We start from the raw sequence: 12,671 nt of genomic DNA, 5'->3' as shown, positions 1-12,671 counted from the left end.
GGAAAGAAATTATTTAGAGATGGGAAACTGGGCGCAGCATTTCTCCCTCATTTCCACTATTCACATGATACATTTTTTACTTTCATCTTTATTGCCAAGAATGAAGTATATGAAAATGTTTACTCCAGTGTAATGAAACTGGAGAAGCTGCACAGCCCCATCACTCACTTCACCCACAACTTCCCACTAAAACCTTCAGACAATTATTCCAACCTCCCCAACTAACCTTCTGACTCAGGCTAGGACACAAACACTTCCCAATGTGATGCTCATCACAGCCGGTGTGACAGCAGCAGGGCACAGGCTACCGTGGGACATTCCCAGGCAAGGATGTAGGGGGCTCTAGGGATCTCCTTTAAACGCAATGGAAAAATTTCCTCTGGAGCTGAACATACAGAAAATCATACTGGCAGCATGATTTCCCCTCTGAGAAAATGAAACACATGCACCAGGTCCGCTTGAATGAAACGTCCTCACAGGCTTGATGAGAAAGTCCATTTGTTGACAAGGAGAGCACTTTGGGTCCTTCCCTGCTCCCTGCCTGCCTGCACAGCTCCAGCACCCCATTTCCCTGAAATGCAGAGGCAATACTCAGCATACCATGGTCAGAGCCTTCAAGAGCCCTGATTTTTCTCTCTGATGGTCTGACATTCACTACTGTTCAGAGACCACTAAATAACTCAGTCACCACACTCTGCAGGTGCCATGGAGTGTTAACACTTTTATTAAAATCAGCATCAGTGATGAAACTCAAGCTCAAAAACCTGCTCAGTACTCCTGGACTTGTCTTCCTGTCCCTTTTGCCTCCCATGTGCCTCCTCACATTACACATGGAGTACGTAGTGGCAACAAAAACTGACAGCACTGTTGGTTTTGGCCCTTTGTTTCTGGTGAGTTAGTAAAGACAATTAACAAATGAAAAATCCATCTTAAAAGGTTGCAAATGTACATACCTCATGGCTAATGCAAATTTGTGTAACTTCAGCTTCCAAATACAGCATTTGTCAAGCTAAGGAACACTGCATGACTTGAAATCTTCCTCTGTAGGTCCTCATATGCCATCATCTGTCAAATTTTAATCTTCTTTTGAACAGCAAGAAAATCCATCCTTTTAGCTCTTCTTCTTTCATTTATTTAAATCAGTTCTGAGATCCTTTCTACTTTATACTTGAAAGGGCGTCTTGAAAGATATTTGACCCAGACAGAACAGGCATGGGAATCACTGCAGGCAAAGGGGTCGCCTTTTTTACATACACATTTAGAGACGACACTGGACTTTTTCACTGCACTGAGAGCTCACATGCAGATGTCCACCTACCACAGTCTGTAATTTCTCTCCTAAATAACTGTTTTCCATAACAGATAATTTCATAATTCTCCCATCAGCAGGATGCCTCCTACATTTTTTGAAGTGGGAACTGAACCTGGCAATGGATGCAAAGAGTAACAGGTACTGGTGTATTAACCAGAAGAGAAAGGTCAAAGAAGATGTCTCCCTTGATAAGTAATGCTGGAAAACTGGTAACAATTGACAAGGAAGAGGCTGAGCTACTCAACAACTCTTTTTTGCCTCAGCCCTCAATGGCAATTTTCTTCCCACACCTCCTGAGAGTGTGGACTGCACCATGGGGACCGGGGATGCAAAATACTTCCACCTGCAAGTACAGACCAGGTTCATGACCACCAGCCTGAACATATATAAGTCCATGGGAACTAATGAGATGCATCCCAGAGTCCTGAGGGAATTGGCTGCTGTAGTTGCCAAGTCACTCTCCCTGGTATCTGAAAAGTCATAGGAGTCAGGTGGAGACCCAGGTGACTGGAAATTGGGAAACATTGTACATATCTTAAAAAGGGTAGAAAGGGGGACCCTGCAAACTACCAACCCGTCAGCCTCTGTGCCTGGGAAGATGATGGAACAGATCTTCTTAGAAGCTGTGCCAAGGCACATGAAGGACAGGGAGGTGATTTGGGACAGCCAGCATGGCTGCACCAAGTGCCAATCCTGCCTAGCCAACCCAGTGGGCTTCTGTGATGGGGGGACTACATCAGTGGACAAGGGAAGGGCTATGAATGTCACTTATCCAGATTTCTGTGAAATGGTCCCCCACAACATACTTCTCTTTAAATTGGATTCTGCCCCTCTGCTCTGCTCTGGTGAGACCCCACCTGCAGTTCTGCATCCAGCTCTAGGGTCCCCAGCTCCAGAAGGAGACCAATCTGCTGGAGCGAGTCCAGAGAAGAGCCAGGAAGGTGATTAGACGGATGGAGCACCTCTCCTATAAGGAAAGGTGAAGGAAAAGTTCAGAGAACTGAGATTGTTCAGCCTGGAAGGCTTTGGGGTGACTTAATTGTGGACTTCCAGTGCCTGAATGGAGCCTACAAGAAAGATGGCATGGAATTCTTTACAAGGGAACATAGTGGCAGAACAAGGGGAAATTGAAACTAAGAAGTAGGTTTCAATTAGATTTGATTTCAATTGAAATATTTTCAGCCATGAAGGTGGTGAAACACTGAAAGAGGCTGCCCAGAGAAGCTCTGGATGCCCCATCTCTGGGAGTGTTCAAGGCCAGGTAGAATGGGGATCTGAGGAAGATGTTCCTGCTTATGGCAGGGGGATTGGAACTGGATGATCTTTAAGGTCCCTTCCAACCCAGGCATTCTATGGTTCTGTGATTCCATGGTTCTGTGATTCTTAGAAGTCTTACATTGCATTTGCTGTATTAAAATATAGGTTGTAGAAATAAGCCCATGTTATTATGACATACAAATCAGTCTATGCAATTAGCTATCCTACCTATAATTTATTAGACAAATAACTATCATTTATTAAACAAATAATTTTTATGTCACCTGCAAAGTTCAGGAGCCATAAATGTAAAGCACTCTGTCAACAAATTTTTAAGGATACTGAGGCTACAAACAAGATCCTTGTCTGACTTCATGAGACACCCTGTTCAAATACTGGTGCAAGGCTGGGTTTTTTCCTATCTTTCTGGAATTTACCCCTACACCAAGAGCTGTCAAACAGCAGTAACAAAGGCGCCAAGAGCATCAAGGTCAAGCTTTTTAAGACTTACATAAAAGTCACCTGGTCCTGCAGACTGATTTCAAGCATAAAGGCAAACAACACAGTGACAATGAAGAATCCCTCCTTTTCATTCCTTCTTTTAAACAAGCTTTTAACTGTGGCATGTAATAACCTCTTCATTATGGCTACTTTGGCCTCAAAGATCTGGCAGTTGAGTGATAGGAAACCAGTTTTTAGAAGCTAGTTTAAAATAAGTCTGGGGAAAACCTGAGGAGCCACAGAAAGACCAACACCTGCCCCACATAAATGAGTAGAACCACGAAAGAAACAGTGTATGTCAGTAAGTGTACAAACATGACATATTTGTGTGATGAAAGGAAGTAAGGTAGGACCAATACACACCTTTTTTAAGTAGTTTTTCACAAAATTACTAGAGTTCTCCAAAGAAGTAAAAAATAATGTGTACCACAGTTTTCATTATCAGTGTTTACTTGGATTTCCAAAACATATTTGATAAAACTATCATTCATAAGTCTTACAAAACCTAGACTCACAGAGGATAAAAATAAATGCCCTTGCAAGGATAAATAATTGGAAACAGATGGTAGGACACTACTGTCAATTTTTCACTTGGAGAGAGGTCAGTGGTGGAATCCTGCAGGGATCTGTGCTGGAACTTGGGAGCTACTCACTTATTTATAAATGAGCTGGAAAACAGGATAAATGGAGAGGTGACAAAGTTAGCTGCTGATACTCATTCAGGGTAGCTACGATAAGGGTTGACTGTGAAGAAAGGCTTTATAATACTGAGTGACTAGACAATAAAAAGTCACATTATAGTCAGAATAGATAAATATGAAGTCATTTCTTTAAGGGGAAAAAACCTAACTACACAAAATTATGTGCCCCAAGGTGATTATTACCACTTCAGGACTGAGATCTTGGGGTTAAAATAGGCAGTTGTGTGAAAACATCAGCCCACTGTTCACTAAGAGGGAAAAATTGAGTTTTACTAATTACTAGGAAAGGAACAAAGAACGAAAGAGAGAATATTATTAAGTCACTGTATGAATGGCTGGTTTGTCTGTCTTGAGTATTGTGTGTAGGTCTGGTCCCACAGACTCTGAAAATATACAGTCGATTGGAAACGGCTATAGGTAAGGCAGCAGGGGTGATCACAAGTTCAGTACAAACTAAAAACTAAGGACTAAGAAACCAAAGGTCTCAAAACCAGGTAACTGAGGGGATACAGCAAAGTTGTAATCAGAGCCAGGACAGGGAATGTGTCTCCAAGTTCCCTGTTAACAGCCTCTTCCAAACCATGAGCCGAGAGCATCAAATGAAATGGGCAGGCAGAAGATTTAAAACACAAAAAAATATTGACTCTTCACACAGCACGTACCAAGCTGTGGAACTCCTTGCTCAGAGACACTGTAAATGCTAGAAGTTTCAACAGGTTCAAAATATGACCAAAGTCTCTAAAAACAAAATCCAGCAAGAGCTTTTAAATGCCACGATCCATCTGAGGAAATCCCTGAGTACGAGTACCGGAGAAACAAAAATACGGAGGGCAACATGAGCTTGGGCTGCTCTGGTGCTTTTGTGGGCCCATGTTACAGACCACTGTCAAAGATCACTGGACTGTGGTTTTCCAAAGTACAGAGCTTTTACGTTTTGTTCAACGGTTCTCTTACTGTGGGCATGGGCTTAGGTATTTCTTGAAAAACCCATATATTAATTTCATCCTACTTGTCCAAGGGACACTTCTATGCCTTTGTTCTGCTTTCTTTACTTTTTTCTTTTTTATAACTGAAACATCCTAGTAAAGGAAAAAAGTAACGACAAATACCTAATAGTGAAAAAAAATTAGGACAGAATGGAAGTGTTTAATTTACTTCACCAATAAAGAAATAAATCTCGAGAATTATCTTTATTTGTGAGGTCTCCTGCAAGCTTTGTGTAGAATAATAGAGAACAATAATACCTAATTCTTAATGATTTCAAGTGTTTGTGATCTTGCAGTTGCTCAAATTAGGTGAGTGCATATGCAACTGTTTATACCTATGATTTTGCAATTGCAGAAGAGGAGGTCAGGGGATGGAGAATGAGGCTGCCAACACTGGCTCTCAAAATATCGAGTGTACCCTGACAGCATTATGCATGTGCAACAAAAAAGGCATTCTAAACCACGGCTAAATTGTAAGACCATCTAAATCATAAGACCATCTATGCTGTACTCACATACATACAGGAAATACATTTTTCCTTGGGATCTTTATCATATCATAGACATGTCTAGTCATAGACATGATTAGACAGCAACAAGGACTGAAAGTGTATGTGCCCAAGATACTGTTTATCTTTTTCTTATTTAAAAAACACCCTTTCAAAACAAGAGCTATATCATGCTGACAATTTATAATGACTCATGCTGGACAGACTGTGATCCAAATCTTTCTTCTAAAGAAATCAGTTCCTAAGCTTTTATTTGCAATCCTAAACCAAGCATGATCCCACATCAGGAACTTGATTCTAACAAGATTTAAATTACATCAATTTTAAGTATTGCTGAATGCTAACACTATGAAGGTGTATAACAGCAAGTAAAATCAAAGCTATATTCATATGCTTCTTTATCTCACTACTTCAGATTCAATTTTGTTCCTGTACTACACAGAACTATATGCATATGTAGATGATATTAGATTATATTGCTTTTGTGAGATAAGCATTTTAGGATTACTATTATCTATTACTTATACTCTCCAAATAGTAAACTAATTACAGAAGTAGGTCATATAGCTCAGAGAAAACTTATCATAACACTCCTGTCCTGCACATTTTACTCTAAGTTTTTCTTCTGTCCCACTACCTTTATTTTCTTCAAAGGATGCAATCCAGAGCAATATGGACTTTCTGGTAGTTTTTTCTCCCTTGAGGAAACTTTAAGTAGTACAGAAATGAACAGTGACGTAAATACTGAACTAAGGTAAAACATTCAGCAAACAATAAAGTCAGGTTCTTTCAACACCCAACATTGTTTCAGTTCTTCCAGGGCATTTGTGTACAAATTGGGAAAGACAGCAAACAACCACTTGGCTTTGCATGTACTCCCTTATTAATTTTGGAGGGAAGCAGCCTGAAAAGTGATTCTTCTGCTGACATGAAGCTCCTTTCATTGACTTTTAACACCAACAGTGAATCTACCATCTTTGGAGATGACAAAAGTTCTGTGTTGGTTTGCCTGAAAACATATCTCCAGTCACACCTGCACATGTGCAGTGTGGTAGAGACTGGGCTCCAGCAGATCTCTCACATTTGGTGGTTTCTTAACATTATTATTCACCTGTACAGAAATGCAGTAAAGGAATCAGATTTATTTTATCTACCTTGCACTAGCATCTCTAGCAACGATATAAATAAATGTTGATGTTGGAAAGTGCAATAGATTTGGAAACTGTGATGTCCTACTGCATATTGGACATGAAAAAAACATGCGGAAATGCATCAAAACAGTGAATATTCATGGCACCTTTTAGCAGCAGAGCCATAAGAAGAGGAGACAGCTGAAAGCAGAAGTCCTTAATGGAGCAGAGGAGACATCAGCTGTGCAAAGATGAAACAGTTTGCTCTGCCCACAGCCAAGTGACATGACTGTGTATATCAGAATGCATGTTACTGAATGGACAGAGGAACCACCAGCATCAGAGGGGATAATGTACAGAGATAATGAACCCAAAACTAAGCTCACTGGGATTGGGAAAAACCTACCAACTTCAAGTGCCTGCAGATCACTCCCCGAGTGATACAGAAAGAAATTACAAGGAAACTTCAGTGACGGAAACAGCAAAAAATGTATAGCACACAGAAAAACATTATCAGAGAGAGGAATGGCTAAAGCTTTTTTATACAAACCAGAGAATTATACCAAGTCTCATGGATTAGGTGGCAAATTGAATAATGCTGAAGCTGTTCAGTAGAAAACTCAAAAGAATTTTTGCTGAGAAACTGAAAAAAATGTAGGTCAATTAAGGGGACTGAAAAAGTGATTGTGAGCCCATTTTGGTGACATTTTGCTCTGTTTCCATAAGTAATCTCCTCTGCAAGCAAGATTATATTACTATCTTAATTCTACAGATCATTCTTTTCTTGTTACCCTCCCAGCTGCACACAAATAACCAGCTCTCCACTAACTCAGAGGAAAAGCTGTGCTGGAAATGCAAAAAGGGATGTCCTGGTGTTTTCCCTCTTTCCTACCATATGCTTTCCCCAGGGAGACACTGAATATGATGGGGAAAGTCAAATGAAGTCAGCAGATCTTCTTAGACAAAATCAGCAACTGAAATTAATTCTTTTTCTTTACACTCCTAACATATAGTGGAAAATAAACCTTGTGGTGAAACAGACCCCAACCAAAACTCGTGCATGCCACATCCAACGACCCCAGCTGCCCTTCCAGTTCACCAGTAAAAGACCTCACCATCCCCTCCACGGAGCCGAAGTGGGCTTTGTCGTGGCCAGGTGGAACTGTGGGACCGGGACTGAGCTTCAACAGGCGGGCAGCTGCCTTCCCCCACCGCCGCCTGCTCGAATTGTCCCCACTGCCATTTTCTCCTGACCTTTACAGCAGACCACGGCTGGAGGACACCCGCCCGCAGCCGCCCGCAGTCCCCGGAGCTGCTGGGGCTGCCCACGGGTCGGTTCACAGACCGAAACCGGGCAGTTCCCCCGGGCAGCCCTCGGAGAGGTGCGAGGAGCTGCGGGCTGAGCCCGACTTGGCCCACGCCCAGGCGGGCGGCCCGGGGCGAGCACGGGCACCGCTCTGCGGCGCTGCCAATGTGTCGGGCACCCCCGGGCATCCTCTCCCGGCCTGGCCCAGCGGGGAACTCCCGGCCCTCGCCACCCGCGCCCTCCGCTCCCCGACCCTCTTGCGAGCCGGGCGGCCGCCGGCGCCGCAAGTTTGTCCAGAGCCGCCCGGGCCCCCCGGCTCCCAGCTCCGGGCCGGGCCGGGCTGTGCCGGACAGGGCGGCGCGGAGCCCCCAGCACCGGGGCCGCTGCCTCCACTCACCCGAGGTCAGCTGCATCCAGGCACAGATCTTGTAGACGGTGGCTGTGTTGCAGAAGAAGAAGAGGATGAAGCAGACGATGCAGGCGATGATGAGCATCATCGAGAGCCCGATGAAGAAGGACGCAGCTTTGAAGGCTCCCGAGGGCAGGCTGGAGAAGTCCGTGAAGCTGCCCCGGCAGGTGAGTTCCCGGCTGAAGCCGTTGCCGATGCAGTAGTGGAAGAGCCCGAAGTAGCCCGCCTGCGGCGTGTCCACGCCGTCCCCGATCCAGTACGGCTGGATGAAACACACCACGTTGACGATGGCAAAGCAGATGGTGAAGATGGCCCAGAGCACGCCGATGGCCCGCGAGTTCCGCACGTAGTTGGTGTGATAGATCTTGGCCGCCTCCTGAGCTGGGAGCATCCCCGCTGCTACCGCTCCTGACGAGCCCGCTCCTGTAGCCGCCGTCCCTGCAGCCGCTCCGGGCATCCTCGCCGAGAAGGTGCCCCCCTCCCCTTCCTCCTCCTCCTCCTCCTTCTCCTCCTCCTCCCCGCTCGCTCCGCTCGACGCGACGCGCTCCGCCGCCCGCCGCTGCGTGCGAGAGCCGGCGAGCCCCTCTGCCGGGCTTCAGCGGCTCCGCGCCAGCACCAGCAGCCGCGGCAGCGGCGGCAGCACCGACACCGCCCGCCGCCGCCTATCGGGGCGCAGCGCGGCGCCTCCGGCCCCGCTCACCGCCCGCCCCGCAGCCCGCCCTCCGCCCACCGCACACCGCCCGCCGCGGGCGTCCCGCCGCCCTGCGCGGCCACGGCGGGGGCGCGGCCCGGGGCCGGCCCCGAGGGCAGGCGGCGGCGACGGGCGGGGGCCGGGGGGCCCCCCGCGTCCTTTCCCCGGGCGAGCCCAGCCTGCGGCTCGCCTCAGCCCGCGGGCGCCTCTCCCGGCCGGGGCAGCGGCTGCCCAGCGGACCCGCTGCCGGCGCTGCTCCTGCGGCGCGTCCCGGGAGACGCGTTCGGGCGGCGGGTTTTAAAGTTTAGAACGTGCGCGTGGCGTTCCCGTCCCCGCACGAAACAACATCGTCGCCTCCCCGGCCGGCGGCGGCACCTGCTGGGTCCCCTGCGGCGGGTGAGCCTCGGTGCCCGCCGTGGAGCGGGAGAAGCCCGAGGCGCTTGTCTCCCGGCTGAAGGAAACCTCGGCGGGGCAAAGCCCGGAGCGCGGGGGAGTCCGGAATCACCAGAGCCCGCTCCTCGCCTCGGGAGCGGGATGGCGGCCGGGATGGAGCGCTGTGTGAGCACAGCGTAGCCGCGGTGGCGGCTCTCGGCGAGGGGCTGAGGCGGAGAGGAGAGGCGCTCCAACCGAGCACCTTCTGCCTGGCACTCGGTGCTCTGAGCACGCTGGCACGAAGCAGTGATTAGCATACATTAACGAGCAATTAGCATCTGGTAATAATCGTTCCTGTGGCAGTGACACTTGGATTTGCAGTCCCCGACCTGTGCGCTGAGCCCGAGCTCGCAGCAGCGGGCGCGGGAGGCTGGGCAGAGCGAGCCGGCAGCGGCCACGCTCAGTTAAACACCGGCGTTCACGGCTGGACGGAGAGAGACCCCCGTAGAAACGATTCCTGGCGTTCCTTAAATTTTCAACCGTTTCGAGCAAAGTTTGAATTCTGCTCCACGGCTGCCACTAACCAGGCGCAGCCCAATGAGGCGGCAAAGCCAGCCCGTCCCAAGTTTCCCGCTGAGGAAGTTTAGGAAGGGGCAGCACCAGCCACCAGTTTCAGACCGCCGCGCTGGTGTCGCGGACAGTCAGCTTGAGAAGCTTTGGCCGAGGGGTGGGAGCACAAAGGGAGCCTGTCCATGCAGTCAGGCCGTGGGAACACTGCCCTTGGCACACATGGCATGGGTATGCTTTAGACACAGGCAGCACAGGCAGTGTGGACCCCAAATACTCACACTTGCCTCGCTTTTTTAGGTAGGCAGGTCCAAATGTGAAAAGCACTGCTAAAATTCCTGGAGATTTGGTGCACACCGAGCGCGCTTTGTCCAGCGCTGCCGGAGGTGCCCGGGTGTGCTCCGCTGCCTCGTCGCGCTCCTGCTGCAGCTGCTGTGCGTGACCGGACTGCTCATGTGGTGCCTTCAGAGAGGAGCTGAACTTGTTCCAGCCTCGAGCACCAGGAGGAGTGATGGCTCTTCGGTGCTCGCTTCTGTTTTCTTCAGGCTGAGGCTTGCCAGGCCCCAGGGTTCGGTGCGGGATCCTTCTCTTCGCTGTCCTCTAAGCGGCCGTGGAGCTTGGAGGTGCAGACAGTACGAGCCAGGTATTTACGGCCGGGAGAAGCCTAAAGTGGCACAAGACAATTTAGGAATGGAGGCTAGAAGGAGGAATGGGAAGGATGTTCAGTGGGATGAAAAAACAAAAAAAAACCAAACCAAAAACAAACAAACAAACAAACAAAAAACGCAAAAACCCCATACAGTAAAGATGAACCTAAAAACTGGTATGGCTGGAAGAAGAGATATGGACCTGGGAAGGAGTCAGGAGAGGAGAAATGACTTGCTTGTAGAAGAAATGGGCCAACAGAGCTGCTGAGGACAAAATACTGAGTTTGGAGAAGAAGCTGGGGAACAAGAGTCAGACTAGGGTGGGAACCTCAATGTGGGAACCAGTCTTGACAAGAAAAGGAAGGGGGAAAAGCAGAGGAAGAAACTAGGATTCTGCGGAAAAGCTGAGTAAAAGACTGTGGAAAAAAGACCTTTGGCTGGAAGTTTGGTTGTCCTAAGATATCAATTCTGGTTTCCAGCGCCAAAAATGCACATATTTCACATGGGCTTTAGGGGATACCCATGAGTCCTTCAGTTTAATGCATTGGAAATGGGAAAGTGGCACTAGATGTCTGGGTTTGGGAGCACCTGAATCTCTCCGGCTGTGTCCCTCTCTAGAGCTTTTGAATTCTCTGGTCTCACTGTTTGATATTGGATTTTCTTCAGAATAACTGAAGACAGGCTTAGGAGGTACTTTTATGGTTCTTACCACAATTATATGTGTGCTTCATAGCATTAGAAAATATAATGTCTCTATAAGGTAGAAGATTGGCTTATTCTGGGCAGAATAGTTGAAAAGCAGCTGGTACCTTATTTCTCAGAGCAGACCTTGCATGGATTTTGGCTGCAGCAGTTCTGAAAATGAGTCCTCAGAAGGAGCTATACTGACGTGCTGCTTATCTATGAAAGGTTTTAAATATGGTGCCTGGCATCACAGAAGAATTCTGTGGCAGAAGAATTAACTAGGTCCCAGTCCTGTGGCTGTCATCTAGTCTCATCTAAAAATCTGACTTTTGAGCCAGGATTTTCACCCAATTCTTCTTCAACAGGTGAAACAGGATTCTCGTCATCCTGATCTTTCTGGACAGCAGCTGCTGTCTCTCACACCTGATAAGGCAGGATCCTGTTTACCAATTAGCATGTGAGCGTGCAGTGCAGAACAAAGAGATGTGACTCAAGTGGCACAGACAGCTCTTTTTTTGGCACATCCTCTTCAGTAATGGATTTTCCAACCATAATATTGCTCTTAAAACATTTTCATGTGCATGTGTGGTTAAACATAGACAAGTTTAAAGAGAACTCATACAATCTTTTAAAGTATAATTGTACCCAAAATTTGCCTGGAGCACACTACTGATCATTTTTTCTGACCATGCCTGTGCTCATTTTTTGTTTATATAGATCATTACACAAAACACAAAATAAAAGATTATAATAAAAGTTATTTAGTTAATGTTTCTTATCACAGCATTTCTCTTTGGAACATGACAGTTACTTACAGTGGTGGAGCTGTGGTGAAGAACTACTTAAATATTTTGTTTGGAGCACTATGGAGAGAGGCTGTACCTTGTGCCAGGAAACCCTTTCTATATGGTGGGTAAGAAGAGCAGATGCATTCTCTTGCTGGGCCATGGGTAAAGTCTGGCAAGAAATGCACATCTGGGAATTCATTGATATTCACATGGTAGGAAATGAAGAAAAAAACAGAAGGGGGAAGGGGTGAATGCATGATTGGAGAAAACTTATCAAGAGAAAGGAATTGCACAAAAAGAGTCTGTGAGGAGGGAACGGGGCAGCGGGAAGGTACATGACAATGAATCAATAGCAATAAAGTGTCAGACAATGAATGATATGTTTTGATGACAGTTGAGGTAACTGGGAAAAATTGTTGAGCACAGGAGGACAGGCTCACAGAGACATAGGCAGACTTCCATGGCAGGGATGTCCCTGCTCAGACGCATGACTGACTCCTGCCAACCCCTCTGAGCAGGGTCTCCCATCCAATCCTCTTAAAATGCAGCTCTGCCTCAGAGGTCTTTTCCCCCTGGTTCATAGAGAGGTCTAGGCTGCCAGGAATTTTTTCATATCTGTAGCTGCATGCAAGGGTTCATGAACTGCTCTATCCCTCAGGGGCTTTCCTCCCATTTTTCTGTGGTATCACTCACTGGCTACCATGTTCACCCAGTGCCTATTAACAACTTAGAATTTCACTCTCACCTCACTTAAATAGCTGCATATAGCTGTTAACATCTTTAACAAAGCAGATACAGATAGGTACAAGTA

General features: G+C 47.1%; 1 protein-coding gene across 3 annotated transcripts in view; it reads right to left on the bottom strand.

The window, feature by feature from the left end:
• Positions 1 to 8,596, bottom strand: part of LHFPL3 (LHFPL tetraspan subfamily member 3) — a 244,208-nt gene extending 235,612 nt beyond the window's left edge. For 2 of the 3 annotated variants that reach the window (XM_040061717.2, XM_040061718.2), the window contains exon 1: positions 8,100 to 8,593. In XM_040061717.2, the coding sequence (XP_039917651.1) occupies positions 8,100 to 8,568 (469 nt within the window). In that variant the 5' untranslated portion in view covers positions 8,569 to 8,593. Of the gene's footprint in view, positions 1 to 8,099 lie in introns of all 3 variants that reach the window. The other variant, XM_040061716.1, reaches the window with a different exon arrangement.
• Positions 8,597 to 12,671: the final 4,075 nt, after the last annotated feature.

This window comes from Hirundo rustica, chromosome 4, assembly GCF_015227805.2.
Source record: "Hirundo rustica isolate bHirRus1 chromosome 4, bHirRus1.pri.v3, whole genome shotgun sequence".
In the NCBI taxonomy this organism is placed as follows: domain Eukaryota; kingdom Metazoa; phylum Chordata; class Aves; order Passeriformes; family Hirundinidae; genus Hirundo; species Hirundo rustica.
The sequence above is the reverse complement of the archived record's forward strand: the minus strand, read 5'-3'. Positions and strand labels throughout refer to the sequence as shown.